This window comes from Sarcophilus harrisii, chromosome 5, assembly GCF_902635505.1.
Source record: "Sarcophilus harrisii chromosome 5, mSarHar1.11, whole genome shotgun sequence".
Taxonomy (NCBI): domain Eukaryota; kingdom Metazoa; phylum Chordata; class Mammalia; order Dasyuromorphia; family Dasyuridae; genus Sarcophilus; species Sarcophilus harrisii.
Window position 1 is genome coordinate 136,649,832 of NC_045430.1, and position 25,512 is coordinate 136,675,343.

The window sequence follows — 25,512 nt, forward strand, 5'->3', positions numbered from 1 at the left end:
ATTTTCTAATAGTACTTTACCTCTCCACAATTAGCAGCTTTGTGCTCTCCTGCCCCTAGACTACCAACTACCATTATATATATATATGTATATGTATTGAGAATGCATACACACAGACACACACACTTATTATAATCCAGAAATAACACACAAATGTGAATCCAAGAACTATGGTTCTGAGTATGAGTTTGTCAGGTAATATGTGTATTGATAATTTTCATATACTCAGGTACTTTCAAAAACATTTTGTTTTCAATTATACCAATCCACAATCATTCCATAGTCATTAAGTACCTTTGATGTCCCAGGTACTGTCCTGAGTGCTAAAAATTCAAGGAGAAAAAGGAAATAATAGTGCCTGAACTCAAGTAGCTTGATATTTAGCAGGAAGATGATACATGCATATATAATTATTACAAAGTGAATAGAAGAAGTTTTTGGAGAAAGAGTAGTTGTAACTTGAGGGTGGGAGTATCAAGAAAAACTTCACATAGACTAAAGCATTAAAGCTGAATTTTGGAGTAAAACAGGGATTCTAAGTGGCAGAAGATGGAGAGCATTACAGGCATAGAATGTAATTAGTTCAAAGACCAGGAGACAGGAGATGGAATATGTTTGTGTCAGGAACAACAAGCAAGCTAATATGGTTGGGCTTTGGAGTTTGGGAAGAAAAGTAATATGGAAGAAAGGTAGAAGAGACAAGATTGGAGAGTGTCAAATGCTAGATAGAGAAATTTGAATGTACCTTCACATAAAGAGGGACTGAATTAAGGGACAGAGTAAATTTAGCTGCCAGTGAACTACCAGAAATTTATTTATTTTTTTAATTTCAATTACTACCAGAAATTTACAAGGGAGATATTTAGGTATCTACATGGGATGTGAAATGTTTCCATGTCAATGAATTATAAGAATATAAATTGAAAATGGGATGGAACTTTTGAGATCTTCTAGTTCAGCTCTTTCCTTTTACAAATGAGGGGACTGAGTCTTATAGAGATTAAGTGGCTTGCCTCAAAATCAGACAAGTAATAAACTAAAAGTCTAGAATTTGCAGCCAGGTCTCCTACTGCAGCAATCTTTCCCCTGTGTTGTAATGCCGTCTAGTGAGGGTCCCTAATTTAGGTAATATATTTGAGATCTATTTTAGGTACAAAGAAGATCTTTTGATTGTAAAAGTTAGTGATGTTAGTGAATTACTGATGAATTGCAAAACTGCTAAAAGTGTTTAAATCTCTGGCAATTTACCTGCTTGATGGTTAGGTAATTCAGGGTAAATGTTATGGAATATTAAAATGATGTAAAGAAACAGTGAAGAACACCAGAAAGCACAGAAGGATTTATATTAACTACTCTAAAGTAAGCAGTAGTAAGGGTAATGAGAAGGGCAACAACAATAAGCAATGGGATTTGAATGTTGCATTGCTTATTAACAATTCTTCTTAACATTCTTCTTTAATAATAAGCAATAGATCAATATATTATTAAAATATACACTGGGCTAAAGGTAGTGAGGAGTAGAGGCTCTGAGATACTCGCTAGTCTTTATTTGTAACAATAATAGCCCGATAACAAGGCCATTAGAGGGGAGAGGCTATTAATGCTCAAATGAGGTACAGAAATAAGAAAAAAGCAGTGAAATATCATGCTGGTTCCAATTTGGAAGAGGGAATTGGTTCGAGGTGGTTGTTTCATTGAATGCCAGGTGACTCTTAAAAACCTTGGGCAGAGAAAATAGATGAAGTTTCCTTCTTTAAAAAAAATAACTTTAAAAGATTTTCTGGCAAATACACAGCAACATTTTATGATGTAAACGATTTTCAAAATATAAACAAGAAGATGACATATTATGATGGTAAATGGTCAGATAATATATTAGGGAATATCTATTGAGAAGTAAGATTTTGATCTGGAAAAGAGGAATAGGAACTAATTTGGACTAAAAAAAACCAGATACAGAAAATATTAGATTCTGAAGAAAGACATAGTTTCTGATTGAATAGCAGGTGAACAGCAGGGAAGAGGGAGAAAAAAGAGATAGCTTAGAACTTGTAAGATGTGAGGTTCAGATGAAGAAAAAAAATGAGATTTGAGAAAATAAGTTTATAGGACCATATTATTGCTTATGAAAGCAATGGGAATTTAATTCTCCAAAAGTCACAAGATGCTGTGATAATCCAGAAAGAATACTAAGACTTTTCTTGAAGCTTGTGATTTTTTTGTGGGGGGAGGAGTCATGATATTATAATATTTGACTCATGAATATTTGTTACAAAAGGCAGAAAATATACAGTGAGATGATCATGGCAATGGACCCAGATTCAGTAATAGCTGGGATCACATCTTTTCCTTAGATACTTATGAACTGAGTGACCCTGGCAACTCTCTTAATTTTTTTTTTCTGTTTCCTCAACTGTAAAATGAGGTGGCATAAGACTCAATAAAAACTAAAGTTCTTTTTTGTTCTAAATCTATGACTCAAAGATCTTGACAGAGAATGGATTACTAATAGGGAATAAAAATTGTGGTCACATGGGACTGAGTTGATGGATAGTGTTGATGTTATCCAGAGAATCAGAGTAAATATAGCAAGCTTGAGTCCATATGAGAATTTGTGGCTATTTCTGCATGTGTCCTGGAGTGTTGGATTTGTCTCTAGAGTGAAGTGTGTGATGTGTGAGATCAGAGAGAGAATGGATACTGGGGGAAAGATGAGAATAGCAAACTCTGCTGATACTTTAAGTCTCTGGCTTTTGGTATGCTCCGAAGACTCGGTGTTCTCCCATCATAAAGACTTAGGAAACCATGCATTGAGAGTGCCAAAAGGATACAAGTGAGGGGACAAGCAGACCCAGAGTTTGGAATGGCTGAGAGTAGTGAGCGTGTGTGTACAGGTCTGTAATGGGGTAAAGGAGGAGAAAAGATTGGATTGCAAATCAGGTTAGTTGAGTTCTAATTCCAGCTCTCTCTTTGTAGTAATATGATGGTACGATGGAGGGTCAGTCACTTAAGTCACTTAGTCCTTCCAAGCATCAAATCAAGAAGTAGTGTGGAATGGTAGATTAAGCATTGGCTAAGTTTGGAATTATCTTGTCATCTGGCATATGAGAAATAAAGACATCAGAATCTTGGCACAAAACATTTTCGAGGCTTTTTTATTTCTCAGCTAGATTATTTTGATAAATCAATCATTTAGCTTATATTAGGCACCTAGAATATGCCAACTGCTGTGCTAAGCACTATAGGAGGAATTAACCTAAAGGTGGGGTGGTAGAATGGTAGATGGTTGCATGTTCCACGTGTATAGGTAAGCAAAGAACTGTCATCACTCTGGCCTGGATTTTCCTCTTTTTCACGTGATGGTTCTGACTAATCAATTATAATCATTTGATTTATGTTTAAATATAAACCTAATATTTTGGATGGGATCACCAGGTTAAGTTATTCTTTTGACAGCATCATAATCTTGATAGAAGGCCAATGAGCATTTTCTACCCAAAAGAGGAATTAATATTGTTTTGTTTTCTTCAGCATTTAGTGTTGTATGCTCATAAGCTCAATTTCCTTTTCCTAAACCCTATGTATGATTCATTCATTCTTTGGCACTGATGAAACCCAGCAATATACAGAGGCAATAACTGCCTTGATATGGAAAGTGTCAGTAGAGAGAACAACATCCAACAGCTGCAAGAACATTTTGAGGTGTTTTCTTAGACACTCAGCAAAAGTTCAATAGTTGTTATAGCTCAAGAATGTTCTCTGAGAATAACAGCTTTGAAGCTCAGAGTACACATGAATTTAGTTAGTGACATTGTCATATGAAGATATTTCCTTTCTGTTGCCTGGTTGGAGCTCTCATACTTATGTATGTTAGATCTGTTACTTATTGGAAAAAAAATTAGACATGTACAAGGTCAAATCTTACTATGTGCTGTATTTTGTATAATATATTTATCAAATAGATTGTATCCTAGAGGGTAGGCTTCCCATAATGACATCAATGGTTTATACAGAAGTTGAACTAAGAATAACCTTAGACAGTTGACCTCCATCAACTTCTAACTGCATAAACATCTTATATCTTACAATAGCTTTCTTTTAAAAAAAAAGTCACAAAAGGGCTTCATTTGGTTGAGGGAATTTTGGACATAGGGCATGTTGATGCCTAGAATGTTATTTGAGTAAATCCCTGTAGACAAGAAGAAACAGAAAAGGAAAATTTGGGGACAGATTTGATGGAAGAAAGGAAAGTGATATGTAGGGGATCTTCTCTCCTGATTTTTTCCTCTTCCCTTCCCAATTATCTCTCCTTAATTATTTCCCTTTTTTGCATTTAAAAAAATTATTTTCTTTTTTTAAATCAACTTAATGTATACTTGGGAAGGCAGGTGGCACAATGGATAGGAAATTTTGAAGCTTTCTTTTTTGATTTATATCTAGTACTAGATACCTACTCACTCTGTAATCCTCCATAAGTTGCTTAATGCTATTTGCCTTAGTTTCCTCATCTGTAAAAATGACCTGGAGAAGTACATGTTAAACCTCCCCAATAACTTCGTCAAGAAAATCCTAAATGGAATCACAAAGAGTAGGACATAACTGAAAAACAACTGAATAGCAAGGATACCTACTTAGGAAAAACTTTATTTAAATCTGAAATGTAGTACCTTTCAGAATGGAAATTAATCAGTACAAGTTGGGGCATGAAATAAAAATTTGGGACATGAAATAAAAATCTCAGATTATCTGATAATAGTCTTGAGAAATAATGTGCTGCTGAATAATCATGCCAAGAGAATGTGAATAAATTTCATGCTTTTGCTTTTATATTCAATTGAAAACTATAACTTCCTCTGAAGAACTCAAGATGAATTTTACCCAGAAGGCAATGGTGAGATGTATAGTGGGTGTGAGTAAGCTGAAATATATACATTTGAAGAATAGTAGGAAAAGACATGATCAATAAATTGTATGATAGGAAAAGAAAATGGTCTGGTCATATGGTAAGAATGAGATGAAAAGTAGAAGGCCAGTATGTTCATTAGTATTGTTGCAATGCCAGGATAAAGTAAAAAAAGGCCCCTGGTGTATTGGATGGATTTCTTATGGCCAACTTTTGGGAATAATAGTTACATAGGAGAGGCAGACATGGATGGTTTACAGTCTCCATTATTGGAGAGAACTTCCAAATCAGTGAGATCACAGCTTTGTTTAAGGATAACCTTGCAATTTGGCAAGATGGTTATATGTGCCATTATGCTCATGAATCATCAGATCACATATGAATGTTAAAACCCGATTGTTCCAAGTAGTCCATGGAATGATTTAAGTAGATATGAGCGCTGTATGATTCCAAAAGAGAAGTAATAGTCAGGCTATTGGGAAAGAAAAGGTCCTAAAACTCCCAGTTATTGTAGGTCCTATAAAAAGATTGCAAATTAAATGAATAAATGAACAAATAAATATGTCTTTATGGTTTGTGGGTCACATACTTTTAAAAGACAGAAAGCTATTTGTCTTTTGTTTAAGTTAAGCAATTTCAAATTGGTGTGAGGAAGTTTTAGATTAAAGAATAGCAAGTGTAAACAAGTTAGAAGTTTGGGTTTTTATTGTGTAACATTTTTATAGAAATACTTTTCTTCATTCTTCTTATTGAAAAATTCAGTAAAATTATAACTGCATTATTCTTCTTCTCCTTCCTCCTCCTCCTTCTTTCTTCCTTCTTTCTTTTTTTCCTTTCTTCTTTCTTCTTTCTTCTTTCTTTCTTTTTTTCCTTTCTTCTTTCTTCTTTTTTTATCTTTTTTCTTTCTTCTTTCTTTTTCTTCTCAGTAAGATGATGACGATGATGATGAACTTCCATAAAATTGGATAAGAACTTATACTCATTATTTTTGTTGGTTTAAGGAACATATTAGTGAAGAAGCTCTGGTAAATATTTTCTTTGGTATTTATGAAACTATATTTCATTGCCACAGTTGCACTGAGTGGTTAAGTGACTTGTCCAGGATCACACAGCTAGTATATGTTAGAAGAAGAATTTGAATACAGGTCTTCCTAACTCTAAGGCTTCCTCTTTATAAACAATATATCCACCAAATTAACTCCTCTAATGCTTATAATAAAGTATTATGATCATTGATAGCAGTAGCCCTTGTGCTCTGTATAAGGCAGATAGATAATATTCAAAGAAATGTAACCCTGTCAAAAGGGTTGTATGAAAAGGGACTTGCACAGATTGCTCATACATTAAATGTATTCAGTCAAACATTAAATAGCACAAGGAAACCTGTGGAACAGTAAGTTGCAGGTGGGTGATAATTTTATTCCCCCATTAAATTCTAAGCTCATTGAGAGAAGAGGATGAGTGTGTGTGTGTGTGTGTGTGTGTGTGTGTGTGTGTGTGTATTTATGTACTCCCAGGGCTTAGCAAAGTACTTGGCACTTTGTATTCATTTAATAAATGTTTAATGATTGGTTGATTAAAAATAGAAATTCAAGAGAAGGATAATCACTGAATCTTCTTTGCTGAATCTACATCAGTGTCACTCCTGCTAATGGAGATAGAAGAGGTTCCCCAGAACTTGATCTGGGGCCTTTTTTTCTTCTGCTTTAATTTTTTTTCATTTGGTGATTTCATTAGTCACCATAGTTTCATTTATCATCACTATGATCTGTTTCTCACATCTATCTGTTGAACTCTACCCTCTTTGCATCTACAGCTTTCTTTTTAGAACATCTAAAACTGGAAATCCCATAGATATTATTAAGTTTAGCATTTTTAAAACTATGATAGTTGAGCATAGAATTGTTAAGCAGAATGGGACTATCAGCCACAAATACACAAATTAATAAATAAAAGAAATGTGTAGAAAGGACACTAAGAAGCCAGTGAGGGGGCTGTGTGAATCAAGATCAGCTATAATTTTATTTTTTTATATCTTTAATAGGTCAGAGAGCTGGATGCAGAAATGAATAGGAGAATGGAAACACATAGAAATCTGGGAAATATTAAAGTGTCATCTATAATACTAAGTCATTCCTTGACTTTTTAAATTTCATTTAAAAACAAAAAGAAAATGCCAATGTACTGGCGAATCTAACTAACAACACCAAATCATGGGACCATGATTCCCAAAGAGTTACAATTGGAAATGATTTAAAGAACAATGGAAAGATGTAAATAGAGTCTAATATAATACCAACCGTAAATTGTTCACAAGAGCAAATAATAACCCAAGAGTTATATGGTTTAATAGCTAATAAAGAGTTGGGCCTAGAGTCAAGAAAACTCCTCTCCCTGAATTCAAATCTGTCCTCTGACATTTACTAGCTGTATCATCCATGGCAAGTTACTTAACCCTGTCTGCCTCAGTTTCCTCATCTGTAAAACAAACTAGAGAAAGAAATACCAAACTTCTCTAGGATCTTTGCCAAGAAAACAGCAAACGGGGTCATGAAGAGTCAGAGATGACTTAAAAAGAAAACAGCAACAAATATGTATTTGAAAAAGGAGGTAGGCCTTTTACAAAGAATAAGGAGCAATGGATTTGCTTTTTTGCACTGTTCTCCATAAAGTGTTAAAACATGTAAAGGAAAATACCCCCCAAAATAGATAGTTTCTCTGTAGAGGATATATTTTAGTATATTAACAACAGAATAAGAAAACATGGATGAGTTGGGAATCTGGTCCCACAGAAACAGCACTCAAATGATGGACCTCATCCAAATATCCACTATTATTATGATTTATTTCTAAATAACCTACATTTAGAAATAGTAATGGATTATCTCCTTTTGCTGCAAACATATTCCTTAATTCTATTAATTTTAAAGAATGTATGAATGGGGACAAAATATTTTTATTAAAAAAACTAGATTCAAAAACTTTGATTATACTTTGTAAGGTATATATAGTCTGAACAAATGAACTAAAAGTTACAATAATACTAATAGAAAATGTGAGAGAGAAAACAGAGATGTAATTGCTGAAGTGTATTTCTACCTTTAAGATAACATTGATTCTTAATAATAATCTAAAAATATAGTTTAAAAACAAATTATCTAGCCAGCTAAAAGGCATAATGGGTAGAGCACTGGACCTGTAGTCAAGAAGTCATAAGTTCAAATGTGACCTCAGACACTTACTATCTGTGCAGTCCTGCTGAATCACTTAATACCTCAGTCTTAATTTCTTCATCTGAAAAATGGGAATAACAATTGTATCTACCTCCTAGGGTTTTTAAGGATTGAATGAGATAATTGTAAAGCACCTAGTCCAGTGCTTTGGAGCATACTATCTACAGCATTATGATTATCAGTTAGCTAGTCCAATATGAATGAGAAAATGCAAAGGGAGTTTAGAAGCAATTTACTCATTTGACTTAATTTTGTACAAGCTGATTCTGAGACCCATACGGCTGAAATAACTTTCCTAAGGTCATCAATCAAATTAATGAAAGAGCTGGGATTAGAGTTCAGGTCTATACTCCTAAGGAGCTAATAGAGAAGAAAAAACCCAATATATTTTTTATTAATATCAACAATAATATTTATTGAAACTATATATACACATCTGTTGAATGTCTATTGACTTAGCTTCACAAAATATTATCCTATGGGACAAAGGAATCGGGATACCTGAGGATCTTTCTTGGTTCCCCCCACTTTTGCTCTTAAGCAAATACTGGTTTCTTCTTCTTTGAGATTAGAGTATATATGGAGATGATTTCTATGAGGATGCCAATTTTTATTTGTTTGATTTTGTCTGATAGTTTGTTTTCATAATTAATTAAAACTCATTTTTAGACTTCTTAGTAGATATTGTTGTGTTCAGAATAATAAATGATTGAATTAATTTAATTAAAGACTGATATAAAATGTAAGCCACCATGATAGTTGCACCACAGTGTTTTGGAATCTTAATTCAGAATTCCTCTGCCATAAATGACAGAGCATACATTTGGAATGCAAGATTGAAACAAAGCTTCTCTTTGTGAACTTGTCCATTATTGACTTAGTTAATGAATTTTTGAATCCATGAACCTTTAGTTATAGGTGTGGGAAAGCTTAGAGATCAGGAATCATTAAATTGAACTAACTAGATAGATCATTCCCTTCAATGGTTCAGAAATAAGCTGAGAAAAATGGCAATTTTTCAATTAATTCTGGGCATACAAATGATTATCTTAAGGGAAGATAATAAAACTATTCCCTTGCAAGAGAAATTCCTATAATATTGTAAGAGGTTGGGATTGTAGCCAGAACATGAAATTCATGCTAGACATTTTTCACTCATAATTTTAACTTATTCTAATGTAAATAACTGAAAACAATAGGCATACTGAGGTACTTTAAACATATTTCTTTACCAAAATATTAGCTTCAATGTCAAAGTACAGGGAATTTTGCCCATCTTGGAAAATAAATTATACCTCTTAAATTGCTGATTTTAATGTCATTCACTGACCAAGTCACCATAATATAATAGTATTAAATATATTAAAACTAGATCTGGGTCCTAGGTCTGGCATTGTCACAAATTGGAATCATGACAAGTTTTTTTTTTTTTTTCTCTATTCTGAGTCTTTGTTTCCTCACATATAAAATTATAAGGTTGTGCTGGGTGATTTTAAGATCTCTTCCAACAATGAGAATCTAAAGTACCTCTGGATAAATGATATTTCTTTCAGCTTTAATATTCAGTTATCCTTTTACTTTAATGTTTAAAACAAGAATGATTTACTTGATAATTCATTAATACTTATATGCCTAGACACAATTACTATAGCATACCTTCTCATCTATCCATCCATCCAGTTAAGCATTTATTAAGAACCTGTTATTCCAGTCATTATTCTAAGCCCTGTGGATACAAAGACCAAGAAAAGAAACACTCCTTACTCTCCCCAAAACATATTGTTCCATACATGTGTGTATGTGTGTGTATATATAATGTGAAATATGTGTATAGTTGCATGAGTCTATATATTCACATATATATGGAACAATATCTATATAAAATACTTATGAAACATAAAGTAGATAAAAAGTATCAGATTGACTACTATGACAAAAAAGAAAAATGACAAATATTGGAAACAATGTGAGAAAATTGGGACACTGATGCACTGTTGGAGTTGTAAATGTGAAAACTGTCTCAACATGGAATTGTGAAAAAATAAAATATTATTATTTTAAAAAGTGACTCTGATATTGGAAACCTCGATGACTGGAAGATAAGTACTATTTTCTACAGAAACAAAGACTTTAGGAAAAATGTTTAAGAGGAAAAGTAATAAATTTTTGTTTTTAGAAATATTGAGTTTCAGATACTTTTTGGATATACCTTGGAAATATCCAGTAGGCAATCTGGGATGCAGGAATGGAATTCAGGTGAAAGATTGGGCTTAGATAATTAGATTTTGAATTTCTGAATAGATATGATAACTGAACAGATGGAAGCTAATGATATTAAAAAGAGCACACAGAAAGAAGAGAGGACCCAGAATAGAAGACAACAGTAAATGCACACAGAAAATTTGGAATATAGGTAATATTCCCATAAAGAAGACTAAAGAGGACCAGGAAAGATAGCAAGAGAGCCAGAAGAGAGCAGTGCTATTCATAAATGAATAAAAAAGCATTTTAAATCATTTATTTTATGTTAAACACAGGGGTATACAAACAGAAGAAGCAAAATAGCCCCTGCTTTTAAGTTCACATTCTAAATGGAGAAGAAAGTATAAAAATAAACTTTGAAAAGAGTTAATAAAGCACTTGTCAAATCAGCATTAACATTCTTTTGCTTTATTAACACATGTGCTTTGCAGAAACTTTATTCCACCATGATATTATTATGGTCTTACTCTGGCCTTTGTTAAATAGCCTTTGAGACTATAACAATGGAAGAAGTCTTGTAACATTTAATCATGAGTGTTACTTATTCTTTGTTATATAAAATTTCTCCCATTGAAACTTTGCCAATAGAAACATCTATCATTTAAAATCATGGGTGTGGACTGGAATGTCAGCTGTGAATGTCAAAATGTGAAACTGCTATGATCCCATTTAGCATTTTGCACTGGCAAGAGGGCAAATTTTATAATACAGCTTCTTAAAATATATTCCTATGTCATTTCTAGTGCTTTATTATTGTTATGGATAATATTCTGTCTTGTATCTAATTAACTATGCAATCAACAAGCAAACTACAGAAAACTGAAAAAGAAAAGCAAGAGAAAGTATAATTTTTCTGATCTGGAAATATAGTCATAAGAATATTGGGCAAAAAAAAAAAATCTACTTTTAGCCCTGAAAATGACCTTGGTTGTTTAAATTTTACATTATTATGAGGTGAAAAATGATAAATTATAAAATTGTTCATACATAAAACAGGATTTAGCTAGGGGCTTGGGAAAAGATTAGGATAACTCTGCAGAATCAAATCTCCAGTCAGATAGGCTGTGCTTAGGTGAGGGTAAAACAAGAGATAGCTTTCTCAGTGTGAGAACCTATTACTTATAAACATGTCCAAATATTCCCTGTCCATATCTTATCCTAGAAGAAGGTTTGGAAAAGCAGAGACCTCTGGCCAGGCCCATTCAGTGATCTCATTATAATTCAAACAATAGGAAAACAAAGGAAATGAAAGGGGAGAGAAGGAAAGGAAAGAGCACCTGAGCCAGGAAGGGTTGTTAGTTATTCATATGCCAACACTTAGCATAGTCCCTTGCATATAGATAATTTTAACCTGAACTAGTCTAATAATATAGCTTTTTCTCTGAACTCCTATCCTAGGATTAGGTACTTTTGACAGGAGAGTTTCAGATGATGAAGTTGTGAAATGTGCTATAGTAGGGGTTTCTCAGGAATTATTAGTCATGTGGAACAAGGAAGAAGACGTTCTTAGAGATGAAAGGTGGGCATAGAGAAGGATGTAGGCTTCAAAAACAACGTTGATTTACTTTTTAATTTTAACGAGGATCATTCATGCTACTCTTTCACCTCAGAGATTAGATAGTAGAACAGATCATCTAGATGATCTCATGAGGAGAGAGATAGAGAGACAGTGAAAAAAAGAATGAGGGAGAGACAGATAGACAGATGGACAGATGGAGACACAGACAGAAAGAATAGGGAGAGAGAAAAGAAGACAGACAAACAGATGGAGAGACAGACAGAAAGAGACAGAGAAAGAATAAAGAGGGAGGGAGGAAGATAGACAGATAGACAGCCAGAGACACAGAGAAAGGAAGGAGGGAGAGAGAAAGACAGGCAGACAGATAGACAGATGACTAGACAGAAACACACAGAGAGAGATAAAGAGAGAAGGATTATAAAGAACAGGAGGAGAATTTTGTTGGTGGTGATAGTTGTGACATGTCTCTTCTGTGAGTTTTTGAACTTAATATTAAGGGTCTTACAATACTGGGCTAGGATTCTGGGTTTCAAATGGAATCTTCTAAACTTAGGTAGGACATAACTTATTGGTGGATCAAAGAATTCAGCTTCCCAGGGTCAGGGTAGAAATCCATTCTTTGGACTGGAAATCAGGGTTCCAGATCTTCTTTTTGAGTCCATTTGAGAAGTTCTCCCTTCCATGATACAGTGAACTGAAGACATAGTGAAGGGGTTAGGAATCTGGGAAAAGTTTTGAAAGGATGAACCCTGAAAGGTATGCATGGCAAAGTAAAGCTTTTCATGGAAGCATTCAAATAGATTTTTAAAATCATTTCTCTGAGTTTTAAGTCTATTTGAGTTGCTATTTGAGATTGCTTTTCTCAGTGTGTACATAGAATTAGAAGAGAGAGTTAAATCTCAATACTTCTGGTTGAGCATATAAATTGTCATAAATCTAAGTTCTGCCAGTTACTAGATATTTGAATTGGGCATCCCACCATGCAGAAAGTAGTAATGATAAAGAAGGGACCTCAAAACTCTAAAACTCCTTGAAGGAGAAAATTTTCAACTCTGTCTCAGTGAGGAACCCCAAACAGTTTCATTCTGTTATCTAGCAAAAAAATTCCAACTCTATTCAAGAAACTCATTTTATTCAAATTCCAGCTCAAGCTGAAACCTAGCTAGTAGATGAGCCAGTTTGGGACTCCACCCATTAGCCCCCTTCAACTTGTACCAAAGCACCTATCATAAAAGAGCCAATCTAAAATGTTCTCTTTGAAGAGGTTCTAAACATGCCATGCTAGGCTATGCCATGCTATGCCAAAGAAACCTCTGCCTGCTGGAATAATATTCTCTTCCAGTGTTATCTTCTCTTTACCCTCACCTATTTCCCTAATGAGACCTTATGCTTCTCTGTCAAGATTTCTAACCTTACTTCCCAATCCCTATAATAAACCTTTTATCAATCTAGGTTTTGGGGTCTGTAAATTCCTTTACAGAGAATCTCTGAGCCACCAGGAGGGAGTTCCCCAAAACTCCCTATCCTTGTGCCGAATCCCAAGAGGGTGTAGGGGAGCCAAACGTCTCCATTTGGTTTCTTGAACCCGAGCCTGACACTAGACCTTATCATTTAACTCCCTGACCACCAGAAACCCTAATCTCATTTTGGTTTCCTAAATCTAGACCTCATCATTTGATTCCCTACTAAAGGGAAACCCAAAACCTAAACCTCATTAATGGGAAGGACTTTATTCATCAAAGACATTGAGAAATTTCCCTTGAAGGAATATATGTGGCTGGTGTCTCTATTTTCTGGGCTTTCTGTTACTATTCACTCCTTTCCTGTGAGAAAGGAAGTGACTAGATCATCAGAGAGAATTGTTCTCTAAAGAAAATTGCCATTAGGTGATAGTTCACTGGGCAGTAAATGGGATTTGGTCCAGAGAACATTTTTTTAAATGGAAATCAAAATAAAAAGTGATAATAAAATATAGGAAACTTCTATCTATGGAAATTTTTTTATTGCTTTTGTTTTGATTTTGTCTTAGCCCCCTTTAGTATGCTGAAAAGCCAAAAAGCATCTAAATATTAGAGAAGTAGATTGTTTTAGGTAGTTCAACTTTTTTTTTTTTTTTTTTTTACAAAATTAGCTCCCATTCTACAACATACAAAGTTTTTCCTCATAATAATCTTTATGGAGTTAAATCGTATTAGTATTATTATCCCCATTTACCAGACTGAGAAAATGAGACTCAAAGAAGTCAGGTGACCTCCATATTGGTCACACAGATTGTGTCATTTAAACCTTAGTCTCAACTCCAAATCCATTCTATTCTCAGCTGCAACATGCTATCTCTTCATCTGAAATCTATATGTAAGAGATATGAGGAAAATCCAAATGTGCATAGGTCATATGACCATTTTTCAATTATTTAAATGAGCTAAGCTTGTTAACATAATAATTGGGGCCAGCCATTTATATAATAGTAGTGGTGGCTAGGTAGTTAGACCTAAAAGTTTTTGCTAAATATCTCTGATAAGTTATATATGGTCATTGTGTTGGATATTTAGAATTCCAGTTAGATGCTCACGGGAAAGTCATTTCACTTAATTAAGCCTTGGTTTCCTCCTCTATAAAATGAGACATTAGATAAGGTATCTAAAAATCCCTGCTCTTTTGTGTTTGAAAATTTGCATTTGGATGTAAAAGGGAGTATGTTGTAGAAAAAAGAATCTTGGACTTGAGAGTCAGATCTAGGTCTTAGTGTTATCCATGTGACTTTGGGCAAGTCACTTAAATTCTCTCAATTTGACCAGACGAGGTGAAAGGGCTTTGCTAGTTCTAAATTTATTATCTTTTTCCCCCTTTTTATATTTTTATACATTTATCACATATGCCTTATATATTGATACTATTTTTTTTAAAGTATTGGTTATTTGCCTTTATAAATACAAAGAATATTGTGATTAAGAGTGGTAATTCCATTGACATTCTAGTTGGAAAAGATCATTCTGAATTCTTGATTTTAGGCCAGATCTCTAAACTCTATAAAGAAAAGAAAGAAGTAACTGATTGTATGACTTGGAGAAAATCTCCTCATTTCTGGGTACCTTAGTTTTCTCATTTATAACATTATAGGCTTGGATTAAATGATCTCTTCTACAGAAAAAATATTTGATCTAGAGATTTTCAGTACTATTTGGGTTCATCCTTGAGTATCATTTCTTCTGCCCTTCAACTCCTCACAAAATGCTTGGCTTTATAACAAAATCTTTCTTTCTAAAATTTTTATTTATTAAATTAGGAGACATTAGTAATGATACCTTATGCAGATTTATAATCCTTTAAAGTTCTATGTTATTATCCACTTCAGATATACTGAAGTTTTAACCTCAATTATAGTCTAATTCTAGAAATATTCTGTTCAGATTTCAGTTTGACATAATAGAGAGAGTGTTAGAGTTACAGTCAAGAAAATTTAGGATTAAATTTTCCCTCTAACACTTGCTGTGTCACCCTGGACAAACCACTTGATTACTCTTAATTTGTTTCTTCAAAATTAAGAGATTAGATTAAATATATTGAGGTCTCTAAATCTTTAAATATATATTGAGATTTGTTGTTGTTTAAGTTGTTTTCAATTATGTCCAATTCATTGTGATCCCATTCAGGATTTTCTCCGCAAAGGTACTGAATTGGTTTGCCACTTCCTTTTCCAAGTGAGATTTTTTTTTTTTTTTAACCTTCATTACAGAGGCAATAGAAAGACACTTGGCCTAGGAACTAGGGAAACTAAGATTAAAAATCCCACCTCAGACACAGTTATTTAGTCATTTCAGTCATGTCTGACACTTCATGACCTCATTTCAGGTTTTCTTGGCAAAGGTACTGGAATAATTTGCCATTTCCTTGAGTAAAACAGGGTTAAATAATTTTCCCAGGGTGATCCAGCTAGTCATTGTATGAAGCCAGATTAGAACTCAGGAAGATTATTCTTCCAGACTCCAAGCCTGGGGTTCCATCCACTATTCCCTCTAGCTGCCCATCTTAGACATACTGGTTCTGTGACCCAAACTATCTGTGGCCTTGCAAATATACTATGAAATAGGTAGAGATTTAATAGGGACTTTCCCATACGATTGGAATCACTAGTCTGGTCTAAACAGTTCATCTAAGAAAAATGGCAGAATTGATAAAAAATGAGACAGGTGTTGAGGTCATAACAGATTTTGCAGGCAAAAAAATAGTTGGCAGAGGATAGGCTGTTAAAGAAAAGAGCAAGAACAAGGTGATGATGGGGAATGAGGTCAAAGCAATAGACTGTACTTAAGATAAAGAGGGAATGTTTAAAGTATCTTGGGAAGGACCTTGTACTATTGAACTTCAGCCCTCTCTTGAGTTCATTTCTCCCAATGAACTACTCTCATGGGAAGCTCTTTTGTCTTCCACCTAAATCACACATCCTTTTCCCCCTTGTGAAAACACACTCTTTGCCCAAAAAGTTGACAAGGTATGGCTCAGTGCCAGAGTAGATCTGGGAGGAGAAACTCCTCTTTAAGGAGCCTGCTAGTTAAGTTGGCAATTGTTAACTTTTCATTGCATGGGTTACCCAGTTTTATTTGTGGCTCTAGTTTACCTTGGTAGAGTTATCTTTGGTGCTAAAATGTTTCTTTAATAACAATAATTTTCTATTGCGCTTTAATAGAAGATATGCTGGTAAAAAGAGATTAATTTGCTTTGCTTGGCAAAATTTCAAGAAAGATAACCTATTTAGGAATGAGGGAACCTGTTCAAATCTCTCCCAAAGCTGTCTTCAAAATAATCCATACTTAAGACTAAGAAATTTCCATATGTACTGTCCAAGACTCATTATTTAGCTTGGCTAATGACTTGATGAAGCATACCTTTTTTAAAAAAAAACTAGTGACATTAAGTTACAAGGCATCATTTAATCATTCTTGAATAACAGTACTTCAGGTTGGCTGTCAGTTTTGTAATTGATTTTCCCTAGCCAAATTTGTTTGGAAACTAAGAACAACAATGCAGGGTGAGCAAATATTAAAGCAGGTGTTAAAGTCCCCCTTTTTTGGCAAATATTATATTTTTCTCCTTTCCTGGTCCTTCCTTCCATTTTAGTAAAGAGAAAAAATGAATTATTGTATTAGGAAATATAGAGGTGAAAATAAATCTCTACATTTATGGTATAACACCAAAAATTGTTATTTCCTTTTACACAGTTTTTCTTTACCTCTAATTTAGTATGTATTTTTTAATCCACAGTTCATTTTAAAGGCCATGCATTGACATTTGAAACAAAACTTGGCTCATAGCATAGTTTTCGCTAGTTAGATTGCAAGACCTTCTATGGAATTATTTCATATACTTCCAGTTTTCCCATTTCTTACTTATTGGTTGGATAATTATCAAGAAATCCCAGGCTACAGGATTGCTGAAGAAGGCACAATGTGAAAAGAACATTCTTTGATTACTGCTCCAGATTTTGTTCTTCTCATCCATCCTCTTTCTTCCATTCTACCCTATTTGCCTCCACTGTAGGGCCATTATGGGAAATTAGTTGGATGTTTGCCCATGTAAAGACAAGTTCTCAACTTTTGTAACTTCTGGGAAATATAACACCAGTAGTGCTATGGGCTGACATGCTATTACAACGTTGTATTTAGTTTCATAGAAAAATAATTAGTGCAGAGTATATATTATGCAAACTTCTATCCAATGTACATAAAATGTCTTCCATAAATCTCAGTCAGGCCTCTGAGGTTTGTGACATCACAACCACCAGAGGCTTCAGATAATATCACATCTTCATCAAGTTATGTGCTCTCATAGTTTGTCCAAACTATGAACTAATCTTTTTCATTCCACAAAAGCCAGACATTCCAGTATAAATACAGATCCTTCCACACACATTTAGAAATCTATCTTAATGACTAAACTTGATATTTAAAGAAAATAACATTTTAATCTTTATAAAATAATGAAAATGAAAATGAGTACTCAGAAATGTTAACAATAATCCACATTGATATAGATTTTAAGTTTAGCAGAGTACTTCTTTAGCTATGAATAGTCTAGTAAAAATATGTTACAGGTGTTACAGATTAGGAAACTGAGAATCAAAGAGGTAATGACTTGTCCAAGCTAGAAGAGTACTAAAGACCAGAACTTGGGTTGGAACCTTGGCTCTAAATGCAATGTTGTGATCAATAACCATATATGTGTGTGTGAAATTAAGGGATGAATATACACTACTTTTAAAAAGCAGAAATGAAGTCACCTATTTCTTAGAGATATACAACTACTTAACTATTTTTTACTGCCACTTGAAGGGAGTATCACAAACACAATTTATCTCATTGACTAACAGAGGTATCACTTTGAATTAAGCTACAAAAATATGGTTGACAATCATAATTTTTTCTCGAAAATAGATATCTCAGATAATGCAAAGTTTGGAGAAAGCAATTTGGGGCCAATGTTTTTAAACACTTTCTTTTTCTTGAACTGGGCCCAAAGTTAGGGGTGATGCCTGTTTCACAGAGGAAATCAATAGAAGACTAGTATGGACTTCAAAGCAGTGGTGTGAGCATCAGGACACCTAAGTTTTCATCTAAGCTTTGTCAATAATTATTTAGATCTAGGACTGTATGGAGTTGTCCATATTTAGGACTTCTGCTCCACATATCCAATATTTGTTCCATTATACAATGTTTTCTCCTTTACTAATACAATCTTTTAATATACTGAAGACTTTGCTCATAGTCAAATGTTTTATAAGGGATTTTAAAAAAATATTCACGGTGGTTCACAATAGGCAATTATTTAAGACTTATTATAATCTTCCTTAACCTATTTAATCAATAGGATTCCTCTATTTTTTTATGAAATGCAGACATGAAAATGCTATTAATCTAAGTTTGGTTCAAATTAATTGTACTAATAATATACACAAACAAAAAACAACAAATTGTAAGTTGCAGCTATCTAAACTGAAACTTTCCTGCTGTGTGCATATATTTACAAAGTATATAGTGAGTCTTAAATCAACATTTTGACTTGAAAATAATTTTTCTGGTCTTTCATTTTCCTACAGACTTGCTGCTTTCAAACAGCTGCATTCCCTTCTTGGGTTCATCAGAAGGACTGGATTTCCAAACCCTGCTGTTAGATGAAGAGAGGGGTAGGCTGCTGCTTGGAGCAAAGGATCACATCTTCCTGCTCAACTTAGTTGACTTAAACAAAAATTTTAAGAAGGTCAGTTTATTTAAATACAGTTCACTGGAATAAAAAAAAAAAGGTTTATTTTCAACTACTTTCTTCCTCCAATTTCTCAGTGACTAAGTGCAATGTCGAATGCAATAGATCCTTTGTTTTAAAGGAACTTAATAATCTTACATCTCACTGTTATAGTGTTTAGATTTTATAAGTTGAAGTCTATGTGTTTGACCTTCTATTAGCATGGAAGAAACCTAAGTCCAATTATTTTTCTGGATGTATTTATTCTTTAAACAATTTGCGCAATATGTTAAAGGCTATATAATGGAATCCCAATTTTTGGGTTTAATGATAGAATTTGCATGATTATATTGAATTTATCTTTCCTCTTTGGGATTGATTTTCATTATAATTTCAATTCTTAATTCAGCTATATGAACTTTAGTCTTTTGGATCTTCAGTATCAAAACTTTAATATGAGAATAAATTTTTGGTTAATTTTATCCAGGTTACTTAGCAATCATATTTCTCACTATTATCATCTGATGTATGCTTAGGCAAAAAAATAAATTTCAATGGAAACTTAGGAAAAAACGTAATTGATAAGTAGTTTTTCTGGTGAAAAATTTTTTAAATCCTTCTGTTTAACATGATAAGATGCCTGCCAAATATTGTTAGTGAATTTAATCAGGTTAGCAAGCATTTGTTAAGCATAATAACAATTTTCCAAAAAGTTTTAGTATATTTATTGGTCAAAAAGCATTTAAATACTTATTATGTGGTAAGCACTATGAATCCAAAGAAAAGCAAAAATACCATTACTTTCCTCAAAGAACTCACATTTTAACAAACAACTGTTTATAACCACATTTCACCTATGAATTAGTTAATATTTAAAAGTAAAGATACTTCAATGTTATTATTTGACAAAATTTTCTGTTAAATCAATAGGTTATTTGCAGTTGATTTTTATAAAAATTCATCAAATCATGGTCTCTTAACAAATCTCTTTGGCATTCTGATGAAGCTCTATTCAGAATAACGGTTTTAGGTGCATAAAACAAAATACACAGGATTGCAACTGAAACTAATTAAATGGAAAAGCATTTTTCAAAATATTTCAAAATATTCAAAAAATTCAAAAAATTTTAAAATATTCAAAATATCAAAAAAAATTCAAAATTTTCAAAATATTGCAAAAATGCCTTCAAAATATGATTTTCAAAATCAAAAAATCAACAATTCAAAATATTCCAAGGTATCTGTGGACCAAAGATTAAAAACTGCTCTTCTAAATGGAGGTTGTGGATAGGGTAGCCATAAAGCTAAACACTTCTTAAATAGTAAAATTCACTCTATCCATGGCCATTTCCATTGTATTGAATTGTGTTGATTTGTTTGTTTCCACTAAGATATAATCTAATGTCTCACTTTGGAGTAAAGATTTTTTGAAATGTCATGGCAGGTCTTAACAGTCTTAAGAAGCTTCAAGTTTATTGATGGGTTGAACTTTGTCTTAAGATTTTTTTCCAGATAAGTTAATTCACCTAAATTTTAGGTAAATTTGGAGAAGAAAAATAAAAGTCTTTGCTTATCTGAACCAGCCCATGCTTTGGCTAATTCACTACAAAACAGATATAAGCCACTTCTCCCTATTTGCTCAATTTTGAGGTACCATTATTGTCATAAAACCAAGGACAATGGACCTAGATGAAAGGTTATACAGTTAAATTACAACACATTTATTCTTCCTAGTCTGAGAGATTTGCCTGGAACACTGTATGGATAAGTGATTTGTCCAGTTACTGATCAGTCAGTATCTGTCAGAAGATGGATTTGAATTGAGTCTTTAAATCCCAAGACTGATTCTCTGTTCACTCTGCTCTACCACCTTCTGTGCATATCTCTCCGAGTTTAAATTTAGAGTTTTCATGGAAATTAGTTTTCTTTCTTTTATATACCAATTTAAGTTTTTCTATGTTTGGAACTCTTCTTCCCTCAAAAAAAAAAAAAAATCCTAGAATTGGAGGAGATAAGTAGAGATAATCCAAAGAAAATTTGATGATTATTATTCATTCCATTCTAACTGTTCAACATTGTAATCTCTAAAGTTCCTATCTGATCAGTCCCTATTCTACATGAATTTGTTTTTGGGATATTGAAAAGACAGAAGATATGATGAGTCCATAAATGTGGACCAAAATACTGTCAATAATTGCTTTAGAAATTCCCTTGGAGACAACATAGGGCTATTTCAGTAGCCAAAATAAGACGTGATAATGCTTGAGCTAGGCTGAGTGAATGAAGAGAAACATAGAGATATGAGAGATGTTTTGAATATAAAAGTGACAAAATTGTGTTAGTTGTTGATTATATGAGAAATTGAAGAAACAAAATGACAATGAGGTTGTGAACCTAGGAGACTAGAAAAATGTTAGAACCCTCGATATTAATAGGAAGTTTGGAAAAGGGTGAGTTTGTAGAGTAAGATAATATGATGGGATTAGCTGTGCATGTCAGAACCCAACCAATAACAATTGCCTTACTCTATCAAAATGAGTATGAAAGTGTGGGGGCAAGGCTTAGTAACTGGTCATTGCATTAGATTATTAAGCATACCTTTTAAGAGATCCCTATGTTAGCGTTAAAGGGTATATGGCAGATTAGGAAGTGGCTATGTTAAGGGCATAGAGGAGGATTTCCCCAATAAATTGTTTTTGTATGAGAGGTATTGCTTAGATTTTTAGTTTTCCTAAGTACCTGTGCCTAGATTAGACAGAAAGCTATTGGAAGTTTACCCATAAGAGTACCTCCTAACAGTACTTGTGGGAGTGGGATTTGATCTATCTTCCCAAATTCAGTTTCTTGATCAGACAGATCTTAGGAGTCACAGCTCACTTAAGACTCTAGAGAACACTATTTCTACTTTGAGAGCACCTGAACATGAAATATCTTTAATAGTGTTTTTTTTTTAATTCCCAATTAACATGAATTTTTTTTCTTACCTTTGACTATCTCTGCTCCTCGATTTGAGAAGAAAAAAAGTCTTCTAAAAGCATTTGTGAAGCAAAATAAATTCCTGGTTTGGCCATGTCTAAAAATATGTCTTTATCTCTCCTATGAATCTGTTACCTCTTTCTGAGATGACAGTATTATGTTTTATCTTGAGTCTTCTGAAATCAAAGATAGCCATTGCATTGATCTGAATTTTAAATCTCTTAAAGTTGTTTGCCTAACAATGTTATTCTATGTTTTGTTTTGTTTTTTGTTCCATTCACTTTACTCAGTTCATCCAAATCTTTCCAGGTTTCTCTGAAATAATTTTTTCCATCATTTCTTATGGCAAAGTAATAGTCTATTACATTCACCTAGCATTGATTTGTTCAATGATTTCTCAAATATTGAATACTCCTTAGTTTGGAGTTCTTTGTTATTGCTCCCCCAAATAACAACAACAAAAAACCCCAACAGAAAAACCTGCCATAAATATTTTTGTAAATATTGATCTTTTTTTTTTTTACTTTATTTGATCTCTTTTTTAAGATTTAGACCTCACAGTGGTACTATGTGATCAAAAGAAATATAGTTCACTAATTTGGAGGATAGAGCTGATTTCTAAAAATGAGTGTAACCAATTTGCAGCATAAAGATAGTTATTATCCCTGTTTTCTAAAAGTCTTTCCAATATTTATTATTTTTCTTGTTGTCAGATTTGCCCATCTGATGGATGTGAGGTAGAACCACAGAATTCTTTCTAATTTACTTTTTTCTAATTATTTGTGATTTGAAGAATTTTTTTAATATAACAATTGATAGCTTACATTTCTTTGCTAATTTCTTTCTCCATTTATCAATTGAGTAATATATCCTGAGTGTTGAAAAATCAAGTGATACTCAGATAACACCTTAATTTGCCGTTAATACAACAGCAAGTATAAGCTGAAAATCAAGAATAGATGATAGCACAGTAGTCAAATAGCAGAAAATAGAGACAATTGAAAAAGTGGAGTCCCCAAAGGGATAAAGAGCAACAGCTAATAGTTTTCCTTAGGTTAGTCCCACTTTCAGAGTTTCTATTTTATTCAAACAAGCAAAGTTCTATTTAGTACATACTATATATACTGAATACAAAAATAAAAAATATCGCTGTCCCTGTTTTGAAGGACCTTATAATCGTTTCGGAGTATACACATATACGTGCGTGTATATACATATATATTTACATATATGTATATGTATATATGCACAAATATACATACACAGAGAAATAACTATTATACAAATTATACTATGATAGTTGCATGGGACATTTCAAACAATGATAAAGAATTCAAGGCAAGAGGATATGTGGGAAGTATCATTTCTGGAAAGCAGGATCATGGAAAGTTCTTATTGTATCTAAACTGGGACTTGAAAGAAAAATTCAAAAATCATAATTGACATTTATTAGATAAAAACTTTATGTGTTAAAAGCTACTTTTCTAATATTATTCTGTGAGGCTCTATAGATAGTATATATCAGGGCTTCTTAAATTTTTCCCACTCAAAACACCTTTTCACTTGAGAAATGTTTACATGACTTCCATCTCAAGTCTTAGTTGAGAGTTTTTTTGTGAAAATTCATGCATGCAATAGTGAAAAGCATGTATGTTGTATGTTCAGAATCAAGGCTTCAGTGAAATCATACTATTTAACATGGGCAATCACTGCCAGAAACTTCTCAGATTTTTTTAAAATTAATTTTTGGTAAGCGAGTTCAGAAATAGTTTACTATTGCCAATTTTTTTGTGACACCCACATTCACTGGTTGCAACCCACAATTTAAGAAACTTTGGTATATATAATCTTATCTCTGGCTAACAAATGAGGAAATTGAGCCACAGCATTGTTAAGTGATTTGTAAGATGTGTTGGATGAGGAGAGAAGAGCCCCAGATAAGACTGTGGAGTGATTAGCAGTGTAGTACATGATGAAAAATAATGTGGAAAAATGGGAAAAGTAAAGTGGGACCAAAATATAGGACTTTGGATATTAAGCTGAGGACTTCATATTTTGCCCTATAGGCAATAAGGAAATACCAAAAGGTTTCTGAGTGGGAAAGTGATGCAATCACTTAAACAATTATTGATTAACTAAAGGATTCTTTGTGTAAAGGATAAATTGGCAAGGGTTCCATAAGACAGTGTCGGTATTATAACTGTCTTTATATCCCTAGTATTGAGAATCAATTCATCTATAATCAGTCAGCATATCATTAAGTGCCTCCTATGTGCCAGGTACCATGCTTTCTTTACACCAGAGAAACAATAATTAAAAATGATACAATCCCTGTTTTAGAACACAACAGGGAGCTAATTTTAATTGAGCTGAACTGGAAAGTGAAAGACTGTTTAAAAGACTGAACACTACAGATGGCAGATGAAAGCTTCAAATAAATTGGTGGCAGTGAGAGTGGAAGAGAGGAGATGGTATTTATCAGTGTCAAAGAATTGACAGGAACTGGCAACTGTTTAGAGGTAAAATGTCAGAAAGAATAAAGGGTCAAAGTTGATAGGTCTTGACTTGGAAATACTGGGAGGATAGTGTTGGCATTAAATGGAAATTAGGAGGAAGGATAGTTGTATCGGAAACATAAAAAGTTTAGTTTAAACCATTCTGAGTTTTAGATGCTAATGAGCTGTTTTATTTGGGTAACTGTATAAATGTTTTCTAGAGTACATCTTAACCTGAATATAATTATATTTCTCTGTACTATTTCAGGCCTTAAAAAACATTATTTTTGATTTGTGCTATGCTTTCAAGAAATGTAAGAGAAAGTTCATTTTGTCTGTGTTTATGATGAGATCATTGTTTAAAATAAATTCCAATCCAATAGCTTCATAGTTTGAATACTTTAGAAATATCTCAAACTCTTCTGTGAGTCTTCCAGTGCTAATATTGGATTCTACAGATGTTAGAAATTATGTATCTGTATAAGTATATGTGTGTATACACAGTAGAATAGTCTAATAAACCAAATCTATCCTGTATATCTAGGATAAAAATCGTTATTGAAGATTTCTGAAATATTTCAATATGTAATTCAGGATTCATAGAAAGTCTATGTATGCAAATTGGATAACAATGATTTCTTCCTAGATTAGAGATCGTGTGACTTCATGTATTGATGTAGGTATATGTCTTTTGGAATTATGCAACTAATCTAGTGCTAAAAGTATTCTTCAGTAGAAAGTGCCAAGATATAGTGTTTGTACACTGTTTGGACCCAGAGTGGTTTGCTTTGGCTCAGTACCTTTCCAGCAGAGTTCCAGACTTTCGCTGTGTGAGGAAACCACATGTTATAAGTACTAGCATCTAAAGTGTGACCTTTATTCTCTTTG

At 33.2% G+C, this 25,512-nt stretch overlaps 1 protein-coding gene across 1 annotated transcript in view; it reads left to right on the top strand.

Moving 5' to 3' along the window:
• SEMA3D (semaphorin 3D) overlaps positions 1 to 25,512 on the top strand; it is a 224,726-nt gene that overhangs the window by 85,348 nt on the left and 113,866 nt on the right. Inside the window, exon 3 of the mRNA XM_031938642.1 lies at positions 19,011 to 19,171. Within this exon, the coding sequence (XP_031794502.1) occupies positions 19,011 to 19,171 (161 nt within the window). The remainder of the gene's footprint in view (positions 1 to 19,010; positions 19,172 to 25,512) is intronic.